Source organism: Pogoniulus pusillus, chromosome 35, assembly GCF_015220805.1.
Source record: "Pogoniulus pusillus isolate bPogPus1 chromosome 35, bPogPus1.pri, whole genome shotgun sequence".
NCBI lineage: Eukaryota > Metazoa > Chordata > Aves > Piciformes > Lybiidae > Pogoniulus > Pogoniulus pusillus.
In genome coordinates this window covers 3,030,969-3,058,075 of record NC_087298.1, presented here as the reverse complement: position 1 = coordinate 3,058,075, position 27,107 = coordinate 3,030,969, and the positions used below count along the sequence as shown (strand labels likewise).

The 27,107-nt window shown below is 53.1% G+C and overlaps 1 protein-coding gene across 16 annotated transcripts in view; it reads right to left on the bottom strand.

Annotated features, from left to right (window-relative positions):
* CACNA1B (calcium voltage-gated channel subunit alpha1 B) overlaps positions 1 to 27,107 on the bottom strand; it is a 482,132-nt gene that overhangs the window by 110,183 nt on the left and 344,842 nt on the right. For all 16 annotated transcript variants that reach the window (XM_064171600.1, XM_064171605.1, XM_064171604.1 and 13 more), the window contains 6 exons: positions 26,159 to 26,974; positions 19,993 to 20,207; positions 16,726 to 16,846; positions 13,245 to 13,374; positions 10,169 to 10,228; positions 7,991 to 8,097 (listed from right to left, as the gene is read on the bottom strand). In XM_064171600.1, the coding sequence (XP_064027670.1) occupies positions 7,991 to 8,097; positions 10,169 to 10,228; positions 13,245 to 13,374; positions 16,726 to 16,846; positions 19,993 to 20,207; positions 26,159 to 26,974 (1,449 nt within the window). The remainder of the gene's footprint in view (positions 1 to 7,990; positions 8,098 to 10,168; positions 10,229 to 13,244; positions 13,375 to 16,725; positions 16,847 to 19,992; positions 20,208 to 26,158; positions 26,975 to 27,107) is intronic.

Below are 27,107 nucleotides of genomic sequence, written 5' to 3'. Positions count from 1 at the left end.
AAGCTGGAGGTGAGGAGAGTGAGGCTGGAGGTGAGGAGGAAGTTGTTGAGCAGGAGAGTGGTGAGAGGCTGGAATGGGTTGCCCAGGGAGGTGGTTGAGGCCCCCTGGCTGGAGGTGTTTGAGGCCAGGCTGGCTGAGGCTGTGTGCAGCCTGCTCTAGGGTAGGGTGTCCCTGGGCATGGCAGAGGGGTTGGAACTGGCTGCTCCTTGTGGTCCCTTCCAGCCCTGCCTGATTCTGTGATTCTAAGAGCACGCAGGATAAAGGCAGAGAGCAAACAGAAGGCAAACAACTTGGAAAAAGAATAAGAGCAGCACCACAAAGAAATGAATTGATTTAGGTCAACTGTGGTTGCATCAGGCCAGTTCTGTTTTCTTTTCTGGGGCAGTTTGCTGCTGGTTCCTTTGAAACATTAACAATATTTTAACTTTGCATGGCCTTTCCCCTCTCTCCCCCCCCCCCCCCCTCTTTTTACTTTAATAAATAAAAGAACCCTTAAAAAATTAATAGTTCTTCAAAATGGAAGCTTCTTGTTTCTGTCATCCCTGCCAGCAGCTCTGATTTCATGGAGCAAGAGCCTCTAAGAGTCATCTCATCAAATATTCAGAGCAGGGTGGAGCCACAACCACCTTCTGCAGTCTCCTCCACTCCCCCAAGGCAGAAAGTCTGTTCCTGCACCGAGGGGTAAATGGGGTCACACAGCTCAGCCTGAGCACAAAGCCACTCTCTTTCAGGGGCTAAATGATTTGTTTTCCTCGACAGAAGAATCAAACAAGTCCCCAAGTTCCTGGAGGCTACATCAAAAGCCTTTCTTGGCATCCTTTTCCTTGTGTCTTGGGGTGATCTGCTGTGGATGAGCACATCCCAGCTCCTGCCCTGCTGGCAGCTGGGGTGGGAGATTAATAGATTCATAGAATGGTTTGGATTGGAAGGGACCTTAAAGATCATCCAGTTGCAACCCCCCTGCTGTAGGCAGGGATCTCTCCCACCAGCCCAGGTTGCTCAAGGTCTCATCCGACCTGGCCTTTGACATCTCCAAGGAGGGTACATCCACAGCCTCCCTGGGCAACCTGTGCCAGTGTCTCACCAACCTTCACTGTAATTTCTTCCTGTCTCCAGTGTAAATCTCCTCTCCTCCAGCTTCAAGCCATTCCCTCTCATCCTAGAGAGAATACAGCTCTGTGTGTGTCCCCCCCCTCCAAGCTGTACCACACCAACCACAACACTGCAGGTGGTTAAATGCAACTCTGCAACCTCCTGCTTTACAAACTGCCCCTGCCAGCCTCTCTGAAAGCTCTCTGCACTCTGCTTTCATGTCAAAGGCTGTTCAGCATGGTAGAGCCTGACAGCCTGGATCCCAGCTGGGTCACATTGCCCAGACTGCACTCAATGAGTCCTGAAACTTCCAGAGCTGCTAATGCAGTCTCCAGATGCAATCCTCTGGGGGAGGCTAAAACTGCTCCTTCAAACCTGCTTATTAACATCCTTATCAGCTGCAACAGGCAGAGTGACAACCTGCCCACTAAGTCATCCCTTCAAACCTTCTTGGCACAAATGCATCTCCTCCTCATGGTTTCTGGCTCTCTGGTCTGCTTGGCTTTCTGTCCTCTGCTTAAAGAAAATCAGGATGAATGAGGATTGTTAAGGGCAAATAACATTTCAGTGGGTGATGAGGACCAGAGGGACAAAAAGGAGTCGATGCAATGGGTGTATCATGGTTTGTTTCCACAGTGACAAGTGTGTGTGGACAGGTTGGACAGGCATAACAGTGCAGCAAGAGACAGGAATGACATATTACCCCATGAAACTCCTAGAGAGAGATTCCAGCAAGGAGAAGACAAAGAAAGAGCAGAGTCAATGACAAACAGAAACATAAGGCCATACAGTGCACCCCAGGCACATACAGGGATGTGCTGGCAGATAAACCCAGCCCTTGGCCCACCTCCCTCCCCCAGCTCAGCTCAGAAGGAAGCCACAGATTAGCTCTTCAGCACATACCCACCCCCCCACCCTGGAGCACCAGCCCCTTTGGCTGACCAGCAGACAGGGGCACACTTCCCTTCATCCTCCTCCATATCCTGGATTGCTTGGCAAATGCTCTTGGCATCCCCAGTGTGGAATTGTGCTCATCCCCAACCCCCTTGGCTGTGGCTGAGGATGTGAGAACACAAACTCCTTGCTGCCATTTGTCAGGTATGTCTGTGGAGTGAGGACATTTGCCTCCTGGGGCTGGTAAATTCTGATGACAAACTTCCTAGCTGGCTTGAAGCTCCTCTGCTTCTTTTTATCCCTGAAGACTCAAGCCTGTCTGTGTGTTTGTGGCATGTTTACCTTCAGGAGAAGACAAAGGATTCCTCTTTGGGATGCATTGCTAAATCAAAAGGCATCACTTCGATCTCATCACCATCATTACTGTCTCCAGCATCTCTACCAGGGCTTTGATTTTAATTCTTCTTGATTTACTTCACTTATTGCTACAGTCAAGCACAGAGCAGCTGCCAACTAAAGAGCTGCACAGACAGAAAGGGGACTGGCAGAAGGTTTGAGAGGCTGAGATGAATTGTATGGACCTTGCATCCACCACTGATCCCACCTCAGATGCCTCAACAAACAAGGCAATGTTGCAATATTCCAGCTGGAAGCATTTCAAGGGAGCTTTGTTTCTTTCCCAGGTTTTCAGGGACAGTTCTGCTCAGAGGGAAGCTGATTCCCATCAACCTTCACTGGACACCAGTGAGGGCAAGAATATGCATGAATGAATGGATACCAGTGGGGGCAAGAATATGCACGACTTAATGACACCCCCTGAGTAGCAGCTGTGGGTTCCTGCAAACACAAAGTGCAAACTGCCCCATTAGGTACTTTTTGCAGTGACAGTGATGGTAACAGGACTGTAAGTGCTGGCTAGGAAAGGCCCTCTGACAAAACAAGACAGATAAGGCTCATGACCAAGTGGGATAGAAAAAGCCCTCTGACAAAACAAGACAGATGAAGTTCAGCAAGACCAAGTGCAAGGTCCTGCAGCTGGGTCGAAGCAATCCCCAGCACAACTCCAGGCTGGGCAGTGAGTGGCTGGAGAGCAGCCCTGAGGAGAGGGACTTGGGGGTGCTGGTGGAGGAGAAGCTCAGCAGGAGCCAGCAGTGTGCACTTGCAGCCCAGAAAGCCAAGCAGAGCCTGGGCTGCAGCAGCAGCAGTGTGGCCAGCAGGGCCAGGGAGGGGATTCTCCCCCTCTGCTCTGCTCTGCTGAGAGCCCACCTGGAGTCCTGCATCCAGCTCTGGAGCCCCTGGGACAAGAGGGCTGTGGAGATTCTGGAGTGTGTCCAGAGCAGGGCCAGGAGGATGCTGAGAGGGCTGCAGCAGCTCTGCTGTGAGCACAGCCTGAAAGAGTTGGGGCTGTGCAGGCTGGAGCAGAGGAGGCTCCCAGGTCACCTTCTTGTGGCCTCTCAGGATCTGAAGGGGGCTACAAAAAAGCTGGGGAGGGACTTTTGAGGGTGTGAGGGAGTGGCAGGAGTGGGGGGAATGGAGCAGAGCTGGAGGTGGGGAGAGTGAGGCTGGAGGTGAGGAGGAAGCTGTTGAGCAGGAGAGTGGTGAGAGGCTGGAATGGGTTGCCCAGGGAGGTGGTTGAGGCCCCATGGCTGGAGGTGTTTGAGGCCAGGCTGGCTGAGGCTGTGTGCAGCCTGCTCTAGGGTAGGGTGTCCCTGGGCATGGCAGGGGAGTTGGAACTGGCTGCTCCTTGTGCTCCCTTCCAACCCTGCCTGATCTTCTGATTAGCAAAATCACTCAGTTCATTCTCCAAAAGCTTATTCTCAGGATAATCCAATTCAGTAGGCTCAGAGCATCTGTCTGCTATGAGCACACAGGGCAGTGGGGCTGAGGACACAACATCAAGCTGGTTTTCATCTGAGCAGCCTGAAACTTGTTAGGATTCATAACTGGATTACCAGGAACAGTGAGCCAGCCACCTGCTGCACAGGAGTGGATTTCCTGCTGGGATTTCCTGCTCTCAGCTTAGAGCAGAGACACTTTGAGTGTGCTCCAAACTGGGCATTAACATTCGCTGCCTGCACCCACCTGGACGTGTAGCAAAGGTCACAGCCAGCATGCAAAAAACCCACAGAAGAGATTCACTTTTCCCCTTCCCAAGCCTCAGAAAGAGGTTTGAGTTGCTTTAAATCTGGGTGGCAGTCAACAGGTGCAGCTGCTTGAAATCCCTGCTGCATGCTGACTCAAAGAGGACGTCAAAGAGAAGCAGCTTGGGGCGCACCGCACCGAAGCTCAAGGAGGTTATCCAGAGGCTGCTGAGTGCTGTTTGATATTCATGGCCCAACATGAAAAAAAAAAAAAACCCCAAACCCTCCTGAGCATAAAAAGACTCAGAAAGATTAAAAAAAGTCTTCATTTTAATCCATGACTTCTTCAGAAGGAAATCATGTTCAAGGAGAAGATGTTCTGAAGGCAAACCTTGATGTGTGCTCTCACAGCACATGGAGCTGCTCTGAAGGGCTCACAAAGGGTCTCTTCCTCCAGCCTGCCTTGGAAGTTGGAATTCTTAATGGAAAAGGGATATCATAGAATCAAGAAGGTTGGAAGAGAGCTCCAAGCTCAGCCAGCCCAACCTAGCACCCAGCCATGGCCAACCAACCAGACCATGGCACTAAGTGCCCCAGCCAGGCTTGGCTGCAACACCTCCAGCCACACAGACTCCACCACCTCCCTGGGCAGCCCATTCCAATGCCAATCACTCTCTCTGACAACAACTTCCTCCTAACAGCCAGCCCAGACCTGCCCTGGCACAGCTTGAAGCTGTGTCCTCTTCTTCTGTTGCTGCTTGCCTGGCAGCAGAGCCCAACCCCACCTGGCTACAGCCTCCCTTCAGGTAGTTGTAGACAGCAATCCTCAGGGAATGTCAGACTTAGGATTGTTTGGGTTGGAATAGAGCTTTAAGATCATTAAGTCCAATGCTGCCAGGGCACCACTAAACCATGGCCCTCAGCACCACATCTCCATGGCTTTGAGATGGCTGCAGGGATGAGGGCTCCTTGGGTAATGCTCTTATGCAAACTGACACTTGTGGCTAAGAGTGTTCTACTTTTGGACCTCCCTGCAGTTCAGAGGAGCCCTGGTCACTTGCTAAACTTCCTGTGAGTGAGTTTTTTGCTTAACCCAGTCTGATCAGTTCTAAAAGATGCTACTCTGATATCTTACACACACACACAGCAGTGTGCCCAGGTGCCCAAGAGAGCCAATGGCATCCTGGCTTGTATCAGGAGCAGTGTGGGCAGCAGGACAAGGGAAGTTATTCTTCCTTGTACTCAACACTGCTCAGGCCACACCTCCAGTGCTGTGTCCAGTTCTGGGCTCCTGAATTGCAGAGAGATGTTGAGGTGCTGGAAGGTGTTGAGAGAAGGGCAGCAAGGCTGGGGAGGGGCCTGGAGCACAGCCCTGTGAGGAGAGGCTGAGGGAGCTGGGGGTGTGCAGCCTGCAGCAGAGGAGGCTCAGGGCAGAGCTCATTGCTGCCTGCAGCTGCCTGAAGGGAGGCTGTAGCCAGGTGGGGTTGGGCTCTGCTGCCAGGCAGCCAGGGACAGAACAAGGGGACACAGTCTCAACCTGTGCCAGGGTAGGTCTAGGCTGGATGTTAGGAGGAAGTTGTTGTCAGAGAGAGTGATTGGCATTGGAATGGGCTGCCCAGAGAGGTGGTGGAGTTGCCATCCCTGGAGGTGTTCAAGAAAAGCCTGGCTGGGGCACTTAGTGCCATGGTCTGGTTGATTGGCCAGGGCTGGGTGCTAGGTTGGGCTGGCTGAGCTTGGAGCCCTCTTCCAACCTGGCTGATTCTATGATTCTATGTGCAGGGAAACTGACCCACACACATGTAGGGAAGGTTAAAAAGCAGCCTGGGTTTTGGATGTCATTATTTTGGGCAAGCAAAACCTTCACCAGCCCAGCATTTCCATTTCAAAGCAGACCACTTGGCTCCTCTGGAAACCAAATCCCTCATCAGCAGGCACAAAGTCTTTAAAGAAGGGGGTAGGGGGCAATGTCCCTTTGAGACACTCAGATGGGACACTGCTTCAAGATCTGAACAACTCTTTGGTGTAGGATTCGGCACAGAAAGCCCAGGCCCCAATATTACAGACACAGAGATTCAGAGATTGCATTGGATTGGAAGGGACCCTCAAAGATCATCTTGTCCAATCCCCCTGCAGGCAGCAGGCACATCTCCAACTAGATCAAGATGCCCAGGGCTATGTCAAGTCTGACCTTGAATGTTTCCAGGGATGGGGAATGTCTCTGGGCATGGGGAATGTCTCTGGGCATGGGGAATGCTTCCAGGCATGGGGAATGTCTCCAGGGATAGCTGTCACTCCTCAACTGGCTCAGATGTCAACCCCATTTCCTTCTGTCCATCCACTTCTTGGCCAGGTTAGCTGAGATTCACAGAACTGTCAGGGCTAGAGGGGATCTGAAGGATCATTTAGCTCAAAGCCCCCTGGCATGGGCAGGGACACCTCGCACTGGATTGTTTCTGCCTGACCTTTGCTATGAAGAGCAGAAGATGTGAAACACAAAGCTCACAGCCTTAACACCAGAGGGATTTTGACACCTCAGTAAATCAAATCCTCCTATTCTGGGCCAAGCTTAGAGAGAGGTCCCAGTCACTTTTTGTGCCACAGGGGACAGGGCAGTGTCTGTCACCTGCAGGACACTGAAGAGGAGCAGCAGATCCGACTAACTGCCTGAGAAATGACTGCCACCCTCAAATACACAAAGCCACACTCCAGCAGCTCCTTGACAAAGGTGAAAGCATCTTCTCATTAGCAAGTGAAACGCTGCTAATCTCTTCCCTTTCTCTAAGCGACAAAGAGCTGGGTGGAGTTTGGGCAGGGGCTGCTAAATCTCCACTCATTACTCAAGGCTAATTTAGCAGAAGATTCGGCTGGCCAAGTCCTGTAGCCTGTTTCCAGGTCATCTCCTAGAAAGGAGAAACATTTGCAGTGCAATTATGCCATGGCCCAGAACGACACTTTGGGAAGTTTTCCTTCCATCATCCACCTCCCAGTTCCTCAAGAAGTTGCTCTTCCTCTGCTCATCTCTGAGAACAACAACAAAAAGCTCCACTAAAAAGCTAATTTTCGTTTTAAATGAGCGATTCCTCCGGGTTCTGCTTTTGCTTTGTTCGAAATCCTTCGTTTGGAGCATTATTGAAGGGTGTAAATGGAGAGCTGTGATTGAGGGAGGGAGAAATTGGCCTTGGAGGAGAAACTCTGCAAGCACTCTGAATGAGGAGGAGGAGGAGGGGGGAGGAGGAGGAGGAGGAGGAGGAGGAGGAGGAGGGGGGGGGGGGGGGGGGAGGGGGAGGAGGGGGAGGAGGGGGAGGAAGGGGAGGAAGGGGAGGAGGGGGAGGAGGGGGAGGAGGGGGAGGAGGGGGAGGAGGGGGAGGAGGAGGAGGAGGAGGAGGAGGAGGGGGAGGAGGAGGAGGAGGAGGAGGAGGAGGAGGAGGAGGAGGAGGAGTTGGAGGAGGGGGAGGAGGAGGAGTTGGAGGAGGAGGAGGAGGAGGAGAAAGAAACACCACAGGTGAAATATCTACGACTCTAGAAAGATTGCATGAAGGATTTCTTCGGTGGAAGAAGAATTTGCAGAACAAACTGCTTGAGGTCACTGCCACAAACTTTCACCACGTAGAAGAAGGTAAAGGTCCTCAAAAAGAAGTTGGTCACAAACCCCTCAGCTTCAGGGGTTGGATGAAGAGTGAACAAACTCATCCTAAAACTGGGACAGCTTTCAAGACATCGACAAGACAAGCTTAGGGATTTTATGTCGTTGCCTAGTTTGCCCTCCCCCACTCAGCTCTGAGATGAGGAAGGGCAGAGAGTGAACATTTATGTCGCTGAGACCTGAAGCCACCAACACCAGGCTCCAGCCAGCTCTGTGCCAGGGTCCTGCCTCGCCTGCAACTCGTTGCCTGGAAGTGGAGGTGTAAGCAAAAGGTACTTACGAGAAGGCAAATGCCACCAAGGCCCCACTGACCACAATGAAGTCCAGGATGTTCCAGAGGTCACGGAAGTAGGAGCCAGGGTGGAGTAACAGCCCCAAGTCGATCATCTTTGGAGGGAAGCACATGAAAAGAAAGGGTCTGAACAAAACAAGCAGCAAAGGGGTGTTGCTGAGGTACAGAGAGCAGACTGCACAAACTCTCTGTCAGGGCTTGGCAGCAGCAGGGCAACACTCAGATACTCAGTCAGGCTGCTCCTCTTCCTCAGGCTGAACACCTCCAGCTCCCTCAGCCTATCCTCATAGCAGAGGTGCTCCAGCCCTTGGATCATCTTTGTGGCTACCTCTGGACTTGTTCCAACAGTTCTATGTCCTCCTTATCCTCTGACACAGCCACAGCTGCTTATTTTCCTCCATAAAGTGTGAGATTAAAGACACCAGGAGAGCTGCTGCAGAAAGGCATTGCTGTCTACTGGCCACTTCCAGGGGGAAGCTTTCCACCCTCACCACCTTTCCTGCACCCCAGGGAGCTGTGTTGTGCTCCATCCTTGTTCTCCAGCTTCCCAGAAGTGGAACATCTGTAAAGGGGAGGTGAACCTTCTGTCCTGGTAGGGCACCAATCCTGCCAGCCTGGTTTAACCCTTGCTCTCCTGTTGTGCATCCAGCAGTGGAGTTAGATGAGCAAACAATAAGGCCTCCAGCAAAGCCCTGTGGGCCAGGGGACTTAGCACCACATGTCAGGGGTCTTGTGCTGCCCCTCAACGTGCCTGCATTCTCACAGGAGGCAGGAAGCTTTGAATCCATTGGCCAGAGCAATGCTGCTGCTGCCTATGGGCAGTCTCCTTTTCAAAACGAAGTATTTAATGGGAGGTGATTTAGAAATCAACTTTCTGCACTGAGCCTCTCTTCTTTTGTACCTTTCTGCACTGAGCCTTTCTACTTTTGTGCCTTTCTGCACTGAGCCTCTCTGCCTTTGTACCTTTCTGCACTGAGCCTTTCTACTTTTGTGCCTTTCTGCCTTTGTGCCTTTCTGCACTGAGCCTCTCTTCTTTTGTGCCTTTCTGCACTGAGCCTTTCTGCCTTTGTGCCTTTCTGCACTGAGCCTCTCTGCCTTTGTACCTTTCTGCACTGAGCCTTTCTGCCTTTGTACCTTTCTGCACTGAGCCTCTCTGCCTTTGTGCCTTTCTGCACTGAGCCTCTCTGCCTTTGTACCTTTCTGCACTGAGCCTTTCTGCCTTTGTACCTTTCTGCACTGAGCCTCTCTGCCTTTGTGCCTTTCTGCACTGAGCCTCTCTGCCTTTGTACCTTTTTGCACTGAGCCTTTCTACTTTTGTACCTTTCTGCACTGAGCCTTTCTGCACTGAGCCTTTCTGCTTTTGTGCCTTTCTGCACTGAGCCTCTCTGCCTTTGTGCCTTTCTGCACTGAGCCTCTCTGCCTTTGTGCCTTTCTGCACTGAGCCCTTCTGCCTTTGTACCTTTCTGCCTTTGTGCCTTTCTGTATTGAGCCTTTCTGCCTTTATACCTTTCTGTCTTCAGCCTTTCTCTCTTTGTGCCTTTCTGCACTGAGCCCTTCTGCCTTTGTACCTTTCTGCATCGAGCCTTTGTGCCTTTCTGCTTTATGCCCTTCTGCCTTTGTACATTTCTGCACCGAGCCTTTGTGCCTTTCTGCACTGAGCCTTTCTGCCACTGAGCCTTCCTGCACTGACCCTCCATGGGCAGCAGCACCTCATTCGCAGCTCGTTAACAGGCAATCACAGTATATGTATGTGCATGCAGCTTGCCCTAGCTCAGCAGCAGCACCTCAGCTCTTCCCTCCTTCCTTCTGCCTGGAATACTTTGTATTTTACCCTGGGATCATTCTCATGAGTTTTGGAAGCATCTTTGTACAGGAAACTTACTCAAGGGACACAAAACATCGTGAGTGCATCTGCTGGAGTTAATGCTAAGGCTCCATGGACATAGTTGGGATTTTCCTGTTCCATGTTCCCATTTTCCAAGTTCTGACTGATTAAACTGTTTAATTCTGTGCAACTGCTTCCTGGCCAAAGAATCTCATGGCATTTCCCAAAACATTTGAAGATTAATAACCAAACAACGTTAATATGCATACAGAAATTAACATTCATCATTCATAATCGATTATTAATTTCCACAACACCTTCCTGCTTGGAGAAATTCTTACCTTGATCACCATCTCAAAGGTAAAGACTCCTGTAAAAATGTAATCCAGGTACTTCAGAGCCTGCGTGGGAAAGAGAAATGTGTGTGAGGAGAGGCAGCAAAAGCACCCTGAAATGATCTGCACATGGGCAAAGAGGGAAAAGGCTGCTCTGGTGATGGCCTCTTTGCTGCACTGGGTAAATGTCATCTGAAGGGAGGCTTTAAACAGTATCTGCACAGGCTGGAATCACAGCATCACAGCCTGGAATCACAGCATCACAGCCTGGAGTCACAGCATCACCAGCTGCAATCACAGCCTCACAGCCTGGAATCACAGCATCACAGCCTGGAGTCACAGCATCACCAGCTGGAATCACAGCATCACAGCCTGGAATCACAGCATCACCGGCTGGAATCACAGCATCACAGCCTGGAATCACAGCATCACCGGCTGGAATCACAGCATCACAGCCTGGAATCACAGCATCACAGGCTGGAATCACAGCATCACAGGCTGCAGCCACAGCATCACAGGCTGCAGTCACAGCATCACAGGTTGCAGTCACAGCATCACAGGTTGGAATCACAGCATCACAGGTTGGAATCACAGCATCACCGCCTTGAATCAAAGCATCACCGCCTGGAATCACAGCATCACAGGCTGGAGTCACAGTATCACCAGCTGGTTGGATGAGATCATCCCTCCACCTCTACTCTGCCCTGGTGAGACCTCATCTTCAATACTGCCTTCAGTTTTGGGCTTCCCAGTTGAAGAGGGATCTGCTGGAGAGGGTCCAGCAGAGGGCTACGAGGATGAGGAGTGGACTGGAGCACTGCCTGAGGAGGAGAGGCTGAGGGCCCTGAGGCTGCTTAGTCTGGAGAAGAGAAGACTGAGAGGGGATTTGATAAATGTTTAAGTATCTAAGGGCTGCCAGGAGGAGGGGGAGGACAGGCTCTGCTCACTGCTCCCCAGGATAGTACAAGCAGCAATGGATGGAAGCTGCAGCACAGGAGGTTCCAGCTCAGCACAAGGGGCAACTTCTTGACTGTTAGTGTCCCAGAACCCTGGCACAGGCTGCTCAGAGAGGTTGTGGAGCCTCCTTCTCTGGAGCCTTTCCAGGCCTGTCTGGATGTGTTCCTCTGTGATCTGTGCAAGATTGTGTGGTCCTGCTCTGGCAGGGGAGTTGGACTCGATGATCTCCTTGAGTCCCTTCCAACCTCTAATATCCTGTGAGCTGTGACCTAAGACCAACTCCCCTGCACTCAGCAGGGACATCTGCAGCTAGAGCAAGTTGCTCAGACCCCCAAACAGCCAGACCTGCAATGGTTCCAGGGATGGGGCAGCTCCCACCTCTCTGGGCATCCTGGGCAGTGTTTCACAACCATCAGTGTGGGCAGTGTTTCACCTCCATCAGTGTCAAACATTTCTCCCTCCTCTCCACTCTGAATCTCTCACTCTTTTAGTTTCAAGCCATCACTCCTTGTCCTGTCACCACAAGCCCATCTAAAAGGTATGGTTGTAAGCAATGTCACTTGTACAACGAGTTGTTGAATCCTGGAGCTTTTTGGTATGGTCCTCAGCTTTCAGCTTGGCCTCTTTAAATCATCAAAGGCCACCAGAAGGTCTTCCTAGAGCCTTGTTTTCTCCAGGCTGAACACCCCCAACTCCCTCAGCCTGGCCTCACAGCAAAGCCCTGCCAGCACTGCTGTGGCCTCCTCTGGCTCTGCTCCCACAGGTCCCTGCCTGTGCTGAGGACTCCAGCATTGCAAGGAGGGTCTCAGCAGAGCACAGCAGAGGGGCAGAATCCCCTCCCTCCATCTGCTGCCCACGCTGCTGGGGACCAGCCAAAGGCACGAATCATCAGATTTAAATAGCCACATTTTCCAGTCCCTGCCAGGCTGCACCATCCATGCCCATGGGTTGCTTCAGTGCACCTGCATCTACAGCAGCTTTGATAAGGCAAAGTGGATATTTCAAATCAAAATATTTTAATATCCTTTCCTAAAGAGCTTATTTGGCAGCAGCTCTGCAGCAGCCTGGGCTGCTCTTCCCTTCTGCTCTAGCTGCTGATAGTATGATTAAAGACCTTGGGAGAGTGAGAGAGTGATAAAATCCTCTTTGTGAAACTGATTCCACAGTTATTAAGGATGGAGAAGAGAGATTGCTCGTGGCTGCTTTAGCTCCTCACTGATAAAGGGATTGGTGGATCTTTCTCTGGAAGAAGAAGGCAGGTTCAGACACAAGAGACCAGATCATTCCTGCTCTGACCTGCTCTGCTGGCTTCTGCTCTGGGCCAATTCAGAACCTTAAGATGTTTAAGGGGTGAAGACTCCTCAGTGCACATCCTGCTGAGTGCACAGAATCACACAGTGACAGGGGTTGGAAGGGATCTCTTGAGATCATCTAGTCCAAGTGCCCTGCCAGATCAGGGTCACCCAGAGCAGCAGGTTGCACAGGATGACATCCAAGTGGGCTTTGAATGACTCCAGAGACAGAGACTCCACCACCTGTCTGGGCAACCTGTTCCAGTATCTCGATGCATAGATTTGCAGAGTGGTTTGGGTTGGAAGGGACCTTAAAGATCATCCAGTTGCAATCTCCTTGCCATGGGCAGGGACATGTTCCACTAGATTAGGCTGCTCAAGGCCCCATCCAACCTGTCTTTGAACACCTCTAGGGTGGGAGGCATCCACAACCTCCCTGGGCAACCTGTGCCTGTGTCTCACTACTCTCACTGGAAAGAACTTCTTCCTAACCTCCACTCTCAATCTGCCCTCTTCCAGCTCAGTCATTCCCCCTCATCCCATCACTCCCAACCCTTGTCAGAAGTCCCTCCCCAGCTTTCCTGGAGCCCCTACAGGTACTGGAAGGCTGTTCTGAGATCTCTCTAGAGCCTTCTTCCTTGGATTCTGCTCTAAGTTCTCCCTGGAGTCTTTTCTTCTCCAGGCTGAACAGCCCCAACTCTCCCAGCCTGTCCCCACAGGGGAGCTTCTCCAGCCCTCTGAGCATCTTCCTGGCCACGGCGTGGACATGCCGAGTGCATCACTGCTGGGGGAGGCAGAACAACTTGATTCTGGCCATGTTGGTTGGTACTCACATCATTCCTTGGTGACTCAGCTTGGACAGGGTCTTCTGCAGCCAGGGCAATGCTGCTGAGGGCTATGACTATGAGGATGACCATCTCGAAGTAGCGCAGGTTGACGATGTAGTGGAAGAGACGCCGGATCCTGCAAGGCAGACAAGCAGAGAGGAGAGCTGCAGCAAGGTGCTGCTGGCAGTGCAGTGGAATGGAAGATGGGCAGGAGGACCACGTCCAGCAGAGTGTCATAGAATCAGGCAGGGTTGGAAGGGACCACAAGGATCAGCCACTTCCAGCCTCCTTGTTGGGATACCTCACACTAGATCAGGCTGGCCACAGCCTCATCCAGCCTGGCCTTAAACACCTCCAGGGATGAGGCTTCAGCCACCTTCTTGGGCAACCTGTTCCAGGGTCTCACCACTCTCATGGTGAAGAACTTCTTCCTAACATCCATTCTCATTCTACCCATTTCTGGCTTTGTTCCATTCCCCCTGCTCCTACCCAGTCCAACCTGCCCCCTGCCTGGGCAGGCTCACCCAGAGCAGGTTGCACAGGATGGCATCTGGAATAACTCCAGAGATGGAGACTCTACCACCTCTCTGGGCAGCCTGTTCCAGCTCTACCACCTCCTATTTAGATGGAACTTCTTCATTTCAGGTTTGTGCCCCTTACCCCTTGTGCTGTCACAAGGCACCATGGAAAAAAGCCTGGCCTCATCCTCCCTGGGCAACCTCTTCCAGGCTCTCACCACCACCATGCTGAAGAACTTCTTCCTAACATCCAGCCTCACTCTCCCCACCTCCAGCTTTGCTCCATTCCCCCCACTCCTATCACTACCTGACAGCATAAAAAGTCCCTCCCCAGATTTCTTGCAGGCCCTCTTAAGATGCTGAAAGGCCACAATAAGGTCACCTGGGATCCTTCTTCTCTCCAGATTGAACAGCCCCAAACTCCCTCAGAATCATCTTTAGGATTCCCATTACAGTGATGGCAAGAAAATAAAGCCCAGGTGTTGTGGGTTTAAACTCCAGCTTGTGACAGGTGCATAGGTCTGCAGAGTCATTTGGGTTGGAAGGGACCTTAAAGATCCTCCACTTCCAACCTCCTTGCCCTAGGCAGGGACAGCTCACACTAGATCAGGCTGCTCAAGGCCCCATCCACCAGTTGAAGAGGGACAGGGATCTGCTGGAGAGGGTTCAGCAGAGGGCTGTGAGGATGATGAGGGGACTGGAGCACTGCCTGGTGAGGAGAGGCTGAGGGACTTGGGGCTGCTTAGTCTGGAGAAGAGAAGACTGAGAGGGGATTTAATTAATGTTTCTAAATCTCTGAGGGCTGGGGGTCAGGATTGGGGGGGGCAGGCTCTGCTCACTGCTCCCTGGGATAGGACAAGGAGCAATGGATATAAGCTGCAGGAGGTTCCAGCTCAACACAAGGGGGAATTTATTTCCTGGAAGGGTCCCAGAGCCCTGGAGCAGGCTGCCCAGAGAGGTTGTGGAGTCTCCTTCTCTGGAGCCTTTCAAGACCCACCTGGGTGTGCTTCTGTGTGACCTGCCCTAGGTGATCCTGCTTTGGCAGGGAACTTGAACTCCATGATCCCTGGAGGTCTCTTTCAATGCCTACCATCTGACAGTTCTATGAGCTGCAACAAATCAACCTGAACCAGATAGAAATGATCATCTCTGTTCCTAGCAGATCAGTGGCTTGGCAGTAGTCTCAAACACCCTCCATTGCCCAAAGCTGCTGTTTAAGATGACTCACAGACCTTCATGCTACAGTTAGTACAACCCCAGCTGCTCCTCTCCAGTCCTGCAGCTCTTCAGAGTGACACAGTCACTATTTGCAGGCTTTGAGTGCAAAGCTCCCCGTGAGGCAGCTGCCTGAAGCAGAAGAGCTGCTGTAATCCCAGCAGATCCCACAAGCTGTGCTCTCAGCCCTGGCAAACGAAGCATATTCACCTTCTCCCAGTTCAGAGCTGCCAGTGCTGTGAGGGGAATGGTATGGAAAGGGCACAAATTCCAGCTGGGGATCCTACAAGAATTTGCTACCATCAAAACCAGCCCCGAGGGCTGCTGCTTCTGAGGTCTTCTCCCAGCAATACTTCATACTCCAACCCTTCAGTGTCCCAGGAGTGAGCTGGGCCAGCAGGTGGAGAGAGGAGGTTCTGCCACTCTGCTCTCATACAAGCAGAGAATCAGCCAGGTTGGAAGAGAGCTCCAAGCTCAGCCAGCCCAACCTAGCACCCAGCCCTGCCCAAACAACCAGACCATGGCACAAAGTGCCCCAGCCAGGCTTGGCTTCAACACCTCCAGCCACAGCCACTCCACCACCTCCCTGGGCAGCCCATTCCAATGCCAATCACTCTCTCTGACAACAACTTCCTAACAACATCCAGCCTAGACCTGCCCTGGCACAGCTTGAGGCTGTGTCCCCTTCTTTTGTTGCTGGCTGCCTGGCAGCAGAACCCAACCCCACCTGGCTACAGCCTCCCTGCAGGCAGCTGCAGGCAGCAATGAGCTCTGCCCTGAGCCTCCTCTGCTGCAGGCTGCACCCCCCCCAGCTCCCTCAGCCTCTCCTCACAGGGCTCTGCTCCAGGCCCCTCCCCAGCCTTGCTGCCCTTCTCTCAACACCTTCCAGCACCTCAATCTCTCTCTTGAATTGAGGGGCCCAGAGCTGGACACAACTCTCAAGCTGTGGGCAGTGTTGAGTACAATGAAGAATAACTTCCCTGGTCCTGCTGCCCACACTGCTCCTGAGCCAGCCCAGGATGCCATTGGCTCTGCTGCCCACCTGGGCACTGCTGCCTCAGCTTCAGCTCCTCTCTACCAGCACCCCCAGGCCCCTCTCTGCCTGGCTGCTCTCAGCCACTCTGGCCCCAGCCTGTAGTGCTGCTTGGGGTTGTTGTGGCCAAAGTGCAGAACCCTGCCCTTGGCCTTGTTTAATACTGAAAACTCTGTAATTTCATGGTCACTGGACCCCAGACAGCCTCTGACCACCACATCTCCCATCCTCTGACCACCTCATCTCCCATCCTCTAACCATCACATCTCCCATCCTCTGACCATCACATCTCCTATCCTCTGACCACCTCATCTCCCATCCTCTGACCACCTCATCTCCCATCCTCTGACCATCACATCTCCCATCCTCTGACCACCTCATCTCCCATCCTCTGACCACCTCATCTCCCATCCTCTGACCATCACATCTCCCATCCTCTGACCATCACATCTCCTATGCTCTGACCATCACATCTCCCATTCTCTGACCACCACATCTCCTATCCTCTAACCATCACATCTCCCATCCTCTGACCATCACATCTCCCATCCTCTGACCACCACATCCCCCACTCTCTGACCACCACATCCGCCACCAGCCCCTCTCTATTTGTGAACAGCAGGTCAAGCAGATGCTTCTCCCCTGAGCTTCAATGGCACTGCTTTGAAGAGCCACAGCTGAAGCAAAGCCCTCAGTGGTGTGAGAGAGGCAGAGGACTCACGGGTTTGTAGGGCTCAGGATGAACATGGAGCTGTAAGGCAGGATGGGCTTGGGTCCGTTTTTCGTCAAGTCATCGACATCTTTCTTCTCCTCTGCTTTGCTTTCAAAGTCCACATTGTTCACTGCAACAAGGGAAGAGCAAGCAGAGAGTTAAAGCAGCTCAGCCAGCAGGCTGCCTGCAACAGCTGGATATGCAAATAACGCAGCTGGGAGAGCAAACAGCCCTGGAAGATGTTGATTAAATGCAATGAACAATCATTTGATTACTCTCCTCGCTATTTACTACAGCGTGCTGCACACTGCAATTAGGCTCCTCAGTGGCTGTGCTGATGAGCAATGCATCAACAACAGCCAGGAAATGGAGATGCCCAGGGCAGACAAAGAACCTTACACTTTCAAGCTGGTTGGGCTTGATGATCTCAAAGGCTCTCTTCCAACCCCAGATTCACAGATTGCATTGGTTTGGAAGGGACCCTCAAAGCTCATCTTGTCCAATCTCCCCTGCAGGCAGCAGGGACGTTTGCTACTAGAGCAGGCTGCCCAGGGCCACACAAATCTGATCTTCAGTGTCTCCAGGGGTGGGAACTCAACACCTCTGGGCAGCCTGTTCCAGTGTTTCACCACTCTCACGGTGAAGAACTTCCTCTTGATGTCCAGGGGTGGTGAGATACTGGAGCAGGTTGCTCAGGGATGTTGTTGAGGCCCCATCCCTGGAGACACTGAAGATCAGCCTTGCTGTGGCCCTGGGCAGCCTGCTCTAGTTGGAGGTGTCCCTGCTGCCTGCAAGGCAGTTGGACAAGATGACCTCTGAGGAGGCCTTCCAAGCTGATGCAGTCTGTGAATGTGTAATAATTTTGAGGCTGAACTGAACATCCCAGCACTGGAAACAGACCTGGAGGGGATCTCTTGGACCCTCTAGCTCTGTGCCTGCACAGTGCACCCCAGTTTTGGCACAGCACCCCACATATAAAGGGGTTGAGCTCTACCTCACCCCTGAACCAAGGGTAGAAATCCATTCTCTGCTCTCCATCAGAACTTGCAGTGGGTTTGTAGGATAATTTACTTAAGATCATCTCCAACATATGAACTGGCAAACATTTCATGCTGCAGGTTCTCTTCTCAGGCAGATGTTATGCACTTCTCTACTAACTGACAGGAGCTGGACTCCAAGAACCCCACCCACTTGTATGAGTTAGGTGCAGGGATTTTATTGCTTCTGGTTTTATTCTGCAGCAAAATGACATTTCATTGTGTGAGAGTGACATGTTCAATAAACTCCTGATTGCATCTCCAGCCAGACAGCAGGAAATGGCCAGGCAAGAGGGAGGCTGATAAACTGTGACTGGCAGGAGCTCAGGCATGCAATATAGTAGAGTTACTATTTCAGAAGGAAGGGAGGAAGAGAGAGGATGAGAGGAAGAAGGGAAGAAGGAGAGAGGAAGAGAGGAAGGACGGAAGAGGGAGAGAGAAAGAGAGGAAGAGAGGAAGGAGGGAAGAAGGAGAGAGGAAGAGAGGAAGGAGGGAAGAAGGAGAGAGAAAGAGAGGAAGAGAAGAAGGAGGGAAGAAGGAGAGAGGAAGAGAGGAAGGACGGAAGAAGGAGAGAGAAAGAGGAAGAGAGAAAGGAAGGAAGAAGGAGAGAGGAAGAGAGGAGGAGTGGAGGAGAGGAAGAGAGGAAGAGAGGAAGAGAGGAGGGAGTGAAGAAGGAGAAAGAGAGGAAGATAGGAAGGAGGGAAGAAGGAGAGAGAAAGAGAGGAAGAGAGGAGTGAGTGAAGAAGGAAAGAGAAAGAGAGGAAGAGAGGAAGGAGGGAAGGAGAGAGGAAGAGAGGAAGGAGGGAAGGAGAGAGGAAGAGAGGAAGGAGGGAAGAAGGAGAGAGGAAGGGAGGAAGGAGGGAAGGAGAGAGGGAGGGGAAGGGGAGGGGGAGGGGAGGGGGAGGGGGAAGGGCAGGGGGAGAAGGAAAGGGAGGGGGAGGGGGAGGGGGAGGGGGAGGGGGAGAGGGAGAGGAGAGGGATGGGGAGGGGAAAGGGAGGGGAGTAGGAGAAAGAAAGAGAGGAAGGAGGGAAGAAAGAGGGGAAGAGGGGAAGGAGGGGGCAAGTAGGAGGGAAGGAAAAGGCAAGGAGGAGGCAAGGAGGAGAAGAAGGGGGAAGGAAGAATGAAGAAGAAAGATGAAAGGAAGAGAACAGAAGAACAAAGAAAAAATAAAGAAGAAAAAGGATGAAAGAAAGGGAAGAAGATAAAGGAGAAGAAGATGATGAAGAAGAAGAAATAGGATGATGCTGACAGTCTCGTGGGGCTGACAGCACAGTGAAAAAGCAAGCATAGAAACCAGTGGCTTTTGGCTATGCCTTGGAAAGCAGAGTCCTGGCAGCCCACAGTCTAACACAGACCCCTTGGATTTCACCCTGCAATTCTCCTTGGAACTCTCAAAGCTTGGTCACACCGACAAAGATGAGCCACAAGCTGGTCAGAAGTGGGTGGTGGCCACAGAGCAGACCCTGGGTATGATGACCTTGGGACCATCTGCACAGGTGTGTGATGATCTGTGCAGACAGACCCAAGGCACAGAGCTCTGGAAAAGGAGAAGCTTGTGTGGAGCTGCTGAAACTGAGATGTGGAGGACTGAGAAGCCCTGAAGCTGCACAGCCTGCAGGAAGCCAAAGCAGCAGGGTCACACAGTGGGGGCTGTGAGAGCTGTGCAGCCAGCAAGGACCTGCTGCTCCATCCATGGTTAGGTCAGCTGAGAAGTCAAGAAGCTTGGACTCAATCTGTGGGTCTGAAAGGCTTCCCCTGACCTCTGCTGGAGGGGCTGTGGGCAGTCAGGCCCTTGGGACATCAGAGGAAGCTTAGCACAGCACTGCTGGGACAGGAGCTTGCAGCGTGGCAGTAGAGGAAGATGATAAAGCAAAGGATCTGCTGTGCTCACAGCGAGGTCTTGACTGGTTTGCTACAGCAGCTTCTCCTTTTGCTGCCCAGCTCCCAGCTACTACACTGTGCTGGGTTTCTTGCTCCTCCTTCACCTTTCTCTTTTGCAAAGACACATGGATGTGCCCTGGTAACAGAAGCGTTTTGCAGAGCCACCAGCTGACCCAGGACCCATTCTGAGTTCCTGCAGGCTGCAAGCTCTAGAAACTATATTAACAAGTTGCTCTGACCACCCATTGCAAGGATGCTGGTGGCCAGGACAGCCTCCATCTCCTGCTGCTGGCTCCTCGGGAAGTTAGCTGTCTGCTGGCAAGATCATCCCAAAAGCAGGAGGACAAAGGCACTCACTTGGTATGACAGTGGTGTCCCCTGGTGGGGCTGTGATGGTGACAGGGATGTTCACGGTGGTGGTTTTGTCCAGAGGGGGCTGAATCATCCGAGTCACATTCTTCTGGTTGTCAGCATCTTCTGGCTGCTCTGGCACTTTCTGCAGGTAGGTGGTGGGAAGGGTGTGCACAGGGACACTCACACTGCCACTGACCTCGATCTCACACTGGTTCTCCCTAAGGCAGGAAGGCAAATTGTGTTAATAATGCTGCTGAAGGGTCTGGAGGACAGGGCTGGTGAGGAGCAGCTGAGGGAACTGGGAGGGGATTAGTCTGGAGAAGAGGAGGCTGAGGGGAGACCTCATTGCTCTCTACCACTCCCCCAAAGGAGATTGGAGCCATCTGGGCCTTGGTCTTTTTTTTTCCCAGGAAAGAAGTGAAAGGACAAAATGGCCTCAAGTTGCACCAGGGGAGGTTTAGGTGGGAGATGAGGAAAATGTCTTTGCTGCAAGAGTGGTCAAGGATTGGCAGAGGCTGCCCAGGGAGGTGGTGGAGTTCTCATGCCTGGAGGTGTTCAGGAGCTGTGGGCACATGGAACTGCAGCACTTGATTTAGTGGGTGTGATGGTGTTGGGTTGAAGTTTGGACTCCATGATCTTAGAGGTCTTTTCCAATCATATTAACCTTTTCTCACCACCACGAGAGTGATGAGAACCTGGCACAGCCTGCCCAGGGAGGTGGTGGAGTCCCCATCCCTGGAGGTGTTCAAGAGCTGTGGGCACATGGAACTGCAGCATTTGGTTTAGTGGGTGTGATGGTGTTGGGTTGATGTTTGGACTCCGTGATCTTAGAGGTCTTTTCCAACCATAATATCACAGTATCACAGTATTATCAGGGTTGGAAGAGACCTCACAGATCATCAAGTCCAACCCTTTAGCACAGAGCTCAAGGCCAGACCATGGCACCAAGTGCCACGTCCAGTCCTGCCTTGAACAGCTCCAGGGACGGCGACTCCACCACCTCCCCAGGCAGCCCATTCCAGTGCCCAATGACTCTCTCAGGGAAGAACTTTCTCCTCACCTCCAGCCTAAATCTCCCCTGGTGCAGCCTGAGGCTGTGTCCTCTTGTTCTGGTGCTGGCCACCTGAGAGAAGAGAGCAACCTCCTCCTGGCCACAACCACCCCTCAGGTAGTTGCAGACAGCAATAAGGTCTCCCCTGAGCCTCCTCTTCTCCAGGCTAACCAATCCCAGCTCCCTCAGCCTCTCCTCGTAGGGCTGTGCTCAAGGCCTCTCCCCAGCCTCGTTGCCCTTCTCTGGACACACTCAAGCATCTCAATGTCCCTCCTGAACTGGGGGGCCCAGAACTGAACACAGCACTCAAGGTGTGGTCTAACCAGTGCAGAGTACAGGGGCAGAATGACCTCCCTGCTCCTGCTGGCCACACCATTCCTGATGCAGGCCAGGATGCCACTGGCTCTCTTGGCCACCTGGGCACACTGCTGGCTCATGTTCAGGTGGGTATCAATCAGCACCCCCAGATCCCTCTCTGTCTGGCTGCTCTCAGCCACTCTGACCCCAGCCTGTATCTCTGCATGGGGTTGTTGTGGCCAAAGTGCAGCACCCTGCACTTGGAGCTATTGAACACCATCCCCTTGGACTCTGCCCATCTGTGCAGGCAGTCAAGGTCCCACTGCAGAGCCCTTCTGCTCTCCAACCCAGCCACATCTGCCCCCAGCTTGGTGTCATCTGCACACTTGCTGATGACTGACTCCATGCCCTCATCCAGATCATCTATGAAGCTGTTAAAGAGGATGGGGCCCAGCACTGATCCCTGAGGGACACCACTAGTGACTGGCTGCTCTTCTCACCACCATGAGAATGATGAGACCCCAGCACAGGCTGCCCAGGGAGGTGGTGGAAGCCTCATCCCTGGTAGTTTTTAAGGCCAGGTTGGATGTAGCTCTGAGCAATCTGATCTAGAGTGAGGTGTCCCTGCCCGTAGCAGGGAGGTTGGAGCAGGATGATCCTTGGGGACCCTTCCAGCCCTGACAATTCTGTGATTCATAGATTGGGTTGGAAGGGACTTTAAAGACCATCCAGTTCCAGCCCCCCTGGCACTGGCAGGGACACCTTCCATTAAACAACCTCATCCAGCCTGCCCTTGATGCTGCACCCCTTGCTGGGTCTCACAACCTGTTTTCTCTATGAAGGTCCTCAGCAGAAGAGTCACAGACTGCAGGACAACTTACTGACAGCACACTGTGTGACCTGGCTTCTGAGACCTTCTGAATCAACATCCAAGCAGCAGATTCAGAGCAGCTGTGCCACTAACTGTCACTTCATTCAGCTTAAAGAGACTCGGATCTGAGGATCACAAGTGAGGGCTGCATGGTGCTCGCCTGGCAGGGTGACATTAGCTTGCCAGCATCAGCTGGCTTCTGAATGAAGGCTGACACTCTGCCTCTGCATGTTCTCCTGAGGCCCTACTTAAATGTGGGGATTCTCTTTTCCATTCTTAAACCACTCCTGCAAGGTTGCTGGAAGCAGCTGAACAGCTTCTGCATGCTTCAGCTGTAGCCGAGAGAGGAGGGAAGCAAACTTGTGCTCATGATCAGACTAAAGAGCAGGCAAAGGGGTTTGGACTCCATCAGAAGGGAAGATCACAGGCAGGAAAATGATTATCTCAGTGCCACTCACAGCTCTCCAGGGTGACATGAACTCTCTTCTAAAGCATCCCAGGGAGATTTCTCTTCCATCAGGCTAACCAAACTGAAAAAGCAACCTGTCCTTCTTTATTAGCTGCCCTGTGTGCTGCACCACAACTGCTCTTCTCACTTGGGTTACAGGAGAATCAAACCCAATGGGGGACATCAGTGGCCTTAATGGGAGAAGCCACAGGAGGCATCAAGGTGGGGCTGCAGCTGATGGGCTCACCATAACAGAAGGCAAACCAAAGGGCTACAAGCAAGGCTGGAAACGTGGCCCTCAGAAGCTTCCTTTGGAGGCTGGGAAATGCTCTGCTCCATGTTGTGGTGTCCCAGGGGGCTGTTGGTGTTTATGTTAAGGATGCAGATGGCTCAGGGAACTGTCATAGGATCACAGAATCAGTGAGGGTTGGAAGGGGCCACAAGGAGCAGACAGTTCCAACCCTCCTCCTGCCATGCCCAGGGACACCCTACCCTAGAGCAGGCTGCACACAGCCTCAGCCAGCCTGGCCTCAAACACCTCCAGCCATGGGGCCTCAACCACCTCCCTGGGCAACCCATTCCAGCCTCTCACCACTCTCCTGCTCAACAACTTCCTCCTCACCTCCAGCCTCACTCTCCCCACCTCCACCTTTGCTCCATTCCCCCCACTCCTGCCACTCCCTCACACCCTCAAAAGTCCCTCCCCAGATTTCTTGTAGCCCCCTCCAGATGCTGGCAGGCCACATGAAGGTCACCTGGGAGCCTGCTCTGCTCCAGCCTGCACAGCCCCAACTCTTTCAGGCTGTGCTCACAGCAGAGCTGCTGCAGCCCTCTGAGCATCCTCCTGGCCCTGCTCTGGACACTCTCCAGCATCTCCACAGCCCTCTTGTCCCAGGGGCTCCAGAGCTGGATGCAGGACTCCAGGTGGGGTCTCAGCAGAGCAGAGCAGAGGGGGAGAATCCCCTCCCTGGCCCTGCTGGCCACACTTCTGCTGCTGCAGCCCAGGCTCTGCTTGGCTTTCTGGGCTGCAAGTGCACACTGCTGGCTCCTGTGGAGCTTCTCCTCCAGCAGCACCCCCAAGTCCCTCTCCTCAGGGCTGCTCTCCAGCCACTCCCTGCCCAGCCTGGATTTGTGCTGGGGATTGCCTCGACCCAGCTGCAGGACCTTGCACTTGGTCTTGTTGACCCTCCTGAGCTTGGCTTGTGCCCACCTCTGCAGCCTGCCCAGCTCCCTCTGGCTGGATCCCTGCCCTCCAGCCTATCAGCAGCACCACACAGCTTGGTGTGGGCAGCAAACTTGCTGAGGCTGCACTTCATGGGTTCCTAGAATGGTTTGGGTTGGAAAAGACCTTGAAGTTCATCCAGTGCTGAGTCCCCTACCATGGGCAGAGACACCTTCAGACCTCAAAGATCATCTAGTCCCTTCTACTAGCCCAGGTTGCTTAAGGCCTCACCTAGACTGGCCTTTAACACCCTCAGGGAGGGAGCATCCACAGCCTCCCTGGGCAAGTTGTAGAGGCTGCCCAGAGAAGGTGTGGAAGCTCCAAGCCTGGAATTGTTCCAAGCCTGGAAGTGTTCCAAGCCAGGCTGGATGGAGCCTTAAGCAACCTGGGCTAGTAGGAGGAACTAGATAGATAACTAGATAACATCATTTCTTTGTTGCATACTTTCCAAGCACAATAAAAGAAGGTAAATTGTGTCAGAATCCTCTGGAAGGGGGTTGAAGTTTGTAGGCTTGTGAACTTTGTAGAAAACTAAGCCTGTAATGCATTACCAAACCACTTCAATGTTGTGAGGAGGTATTGGAGGATGGGAGAATACTGGGAGACTTCTGCACAACAGAAATCACAGTCTCACAGTATCATCAGGGTTGGAAGAGACCTCACAGATCATCAAGTCCAACCCTTTAGCACAGAGCTCAAGGCCAGACCATGGCACCAAGTGCCACGTCCAGTCCTGCCTTGAACAGCTCCAGGGACGGCGACTCCACCACCTCCCCGGGCAGCCCATTCCAGTGTCCAATGACTCTCTCAGGGAAGAACTTTCTCCTCACCTCCAGCCTAAATCTCCCCTGGCACAGCCTGAGGCTGTGTCCTCTTGTTCTGGTGCTGGCCACCTGAGAGAAGAGAGCAACCTCCTCCTGGCCACAGCCACCCCTCAGGTAGTTGCAGACAGCAATAAGGTCACCCCTGAGCCTCCTCTTCTCCAGGCTAACCAATCCCAGCTCCCTCAGCCTCTCCTCGTAGGGCTGTGCTCAAGGCCTCTCCCCAGCCTCGTTGCCCTTCTCTGGACACGCTCAAGCATCTCAATGTCCCTCCTAAACTGGGGGGCCCAGAACTGAACACAGCACTCAAGGTGTGGTCTAACCAGTGCAGAGTACAGGGGCAGAATGACCTCCCTGCTCCTGCTGGCCACACCATTCCTGATGCAGGCCAGGATGCCACTGGCTCTCTTGGCCACCTGGGCACACTGCTGGCTCATGTTCAGGTGGGTATCAATCAGCACCCCCAGATCCCTCTCTGTCTGGCTGCTCTCCAGCCACTCCGACCCCAGCCTGTATCTCTCCATGGGGTTGTTGTGGCCAAAGTGCAGCACCCTGCACTTGGAGCTATTGAACACCATCCCCTTGGACTCTGCCCATCTGTGCAGGCACTCAAGGTCCCACTGCAGAGCCCTTCTGCCTTCCAACTCAGTCACATCTGCCCCCAGCTTGGTGTCATCTGCACACTTGCTGATGACTGACTCCATGCCCTCATCCAGATCATCTATGAAGCTGCTAAAGAGGATGGGGCCCAGCACAGATCCCTGAGGGACACCACTAGTGCCAGCTGCCAGCTGGATGTGGCACCATTCACCACCACTCTCTGGGTCTGGCCCTCCAGCCAGTTCCTAACCCAGCACAGAGTGTTGCCATCCAAGCCATGGGCTGACAGCTTAGCCAGCAGTGTGCTGTGGGGGAAATGTATTGGAAGAGAGAAACTGCATCCTTATTTCAGGGTGAAAAGGACCTGTTTGATGTTTTTGAGCACTGAAATGTTGGACTTAAGTACAGGAACACTTCAGCTGCTGCCTCTTCTCTGCAGGGAGTTCCTTCAGACCCAGACCAATGCCAACTACTGGATGAGGCACTTAGTGCCATGGTCTAGTTGACTGGGCAGGGCTGGGTGATAGGTTGGACTGAATGATCTTGGAGGTCTCTTCCAACCTGATGGATTCTATGATTCTATAATCTTTAAGGTCCCTTTCAACCCAAACCATTCTTTGGTTCTACGTTGATATTTCCTTCCTCAAACCTGAGCTTTTCTCTAGCCCATCAGGCACCAGAATCCTTGCTGGGAGCTTCTGTGATCACTGATTTAAGCAGAACGGAACTGCAGGGGGTGGTAGCTGGTGTGAGAGCAAGGAGAACAACAGGGACAAGCACGGAGAGGAGAAGGAGGGACTGGATGAAACAAGTCCGGGGGCTTGTGCCCCCTGAGCTGCCCCAGCCCCGCAGCACTCACTTGGGCTGATGGTTGCGGTGCTCCTTCTCCCCAGCCTCCCCTTCCTTCTCCCCGTTCTCCTTCTCCACCGACTCGTAGGTGGCCAGCGCCCGGTTCCGCAGCCTGTGCCGTCTGTGAGGCTCTTCTCCGTTCTCGCCCTTGGAGCTGGGCTCTCCTTCCCGGTTCCCGGACCTCGACCCTCCCCGGTGCCGGGAGCGCCGCTCGCTCCTGCCGCCGTTGCCGTTGCCTTCCTTGCCTTGCCGCTCGGCCCCGTGGCGGTGAGTCCGATGCCTGCGGTGCTCCTTCTCGGCTCCTTCTTCCACCGAGCCCCGCCGGTGGTGCCTCTTGCCCCCGTCCTGCCCCCGGCTGCGCTCGCTTTTCCCCTCCTTACTGCCCCCTTCCACCTCCTTGCTGCGGCTCCTGTGCTGCCTGTGCCTCTCCTCCCTGCTGTTGGCTCCGGGCTCCCCGTTCTCATCCTTGGTGCCGTCACCCTTCTCTTGCTCCGCCGCCTTCTCCTTCTCCCGGTGCCGGTGATGCTTTCGCGGAGCTTCTGCCCCATCGGCGGAGCTGCCTTTGCTCTGCTCCACCTCCTGCACGTCCACAGGGCTCAGCTTGCTGATGTTGTTCCTCCCTTCGCTCCTCGGCTCTACCACCAGAGGCCGATCCAGATGCGTCTTCATGTCCGGCCTGATGTGGAGGGTGGTGGCGTACCTGACCCGCTCCTCCGGGTCCAGCTCGTTGTACAGAGCCTCGCAGCTGGCTCGGAAGTTGTGCATCCGGATCTGGCTGGTCCTTTGCTCCCAAACGGACTTGGATTTGGAGGAGTTCTGCTGCTTGCTAAGGAGAGGAGGAAAGGCACAAGTTAGCATCCAACTTTGCACCAAGTGCCTAAATAAAACAAACCCCAACCAAGCTTAAAAAGAAAACCAAACCAACAAATAAAGAGAGGAGGGTTTTTTTTTCCCAGCTG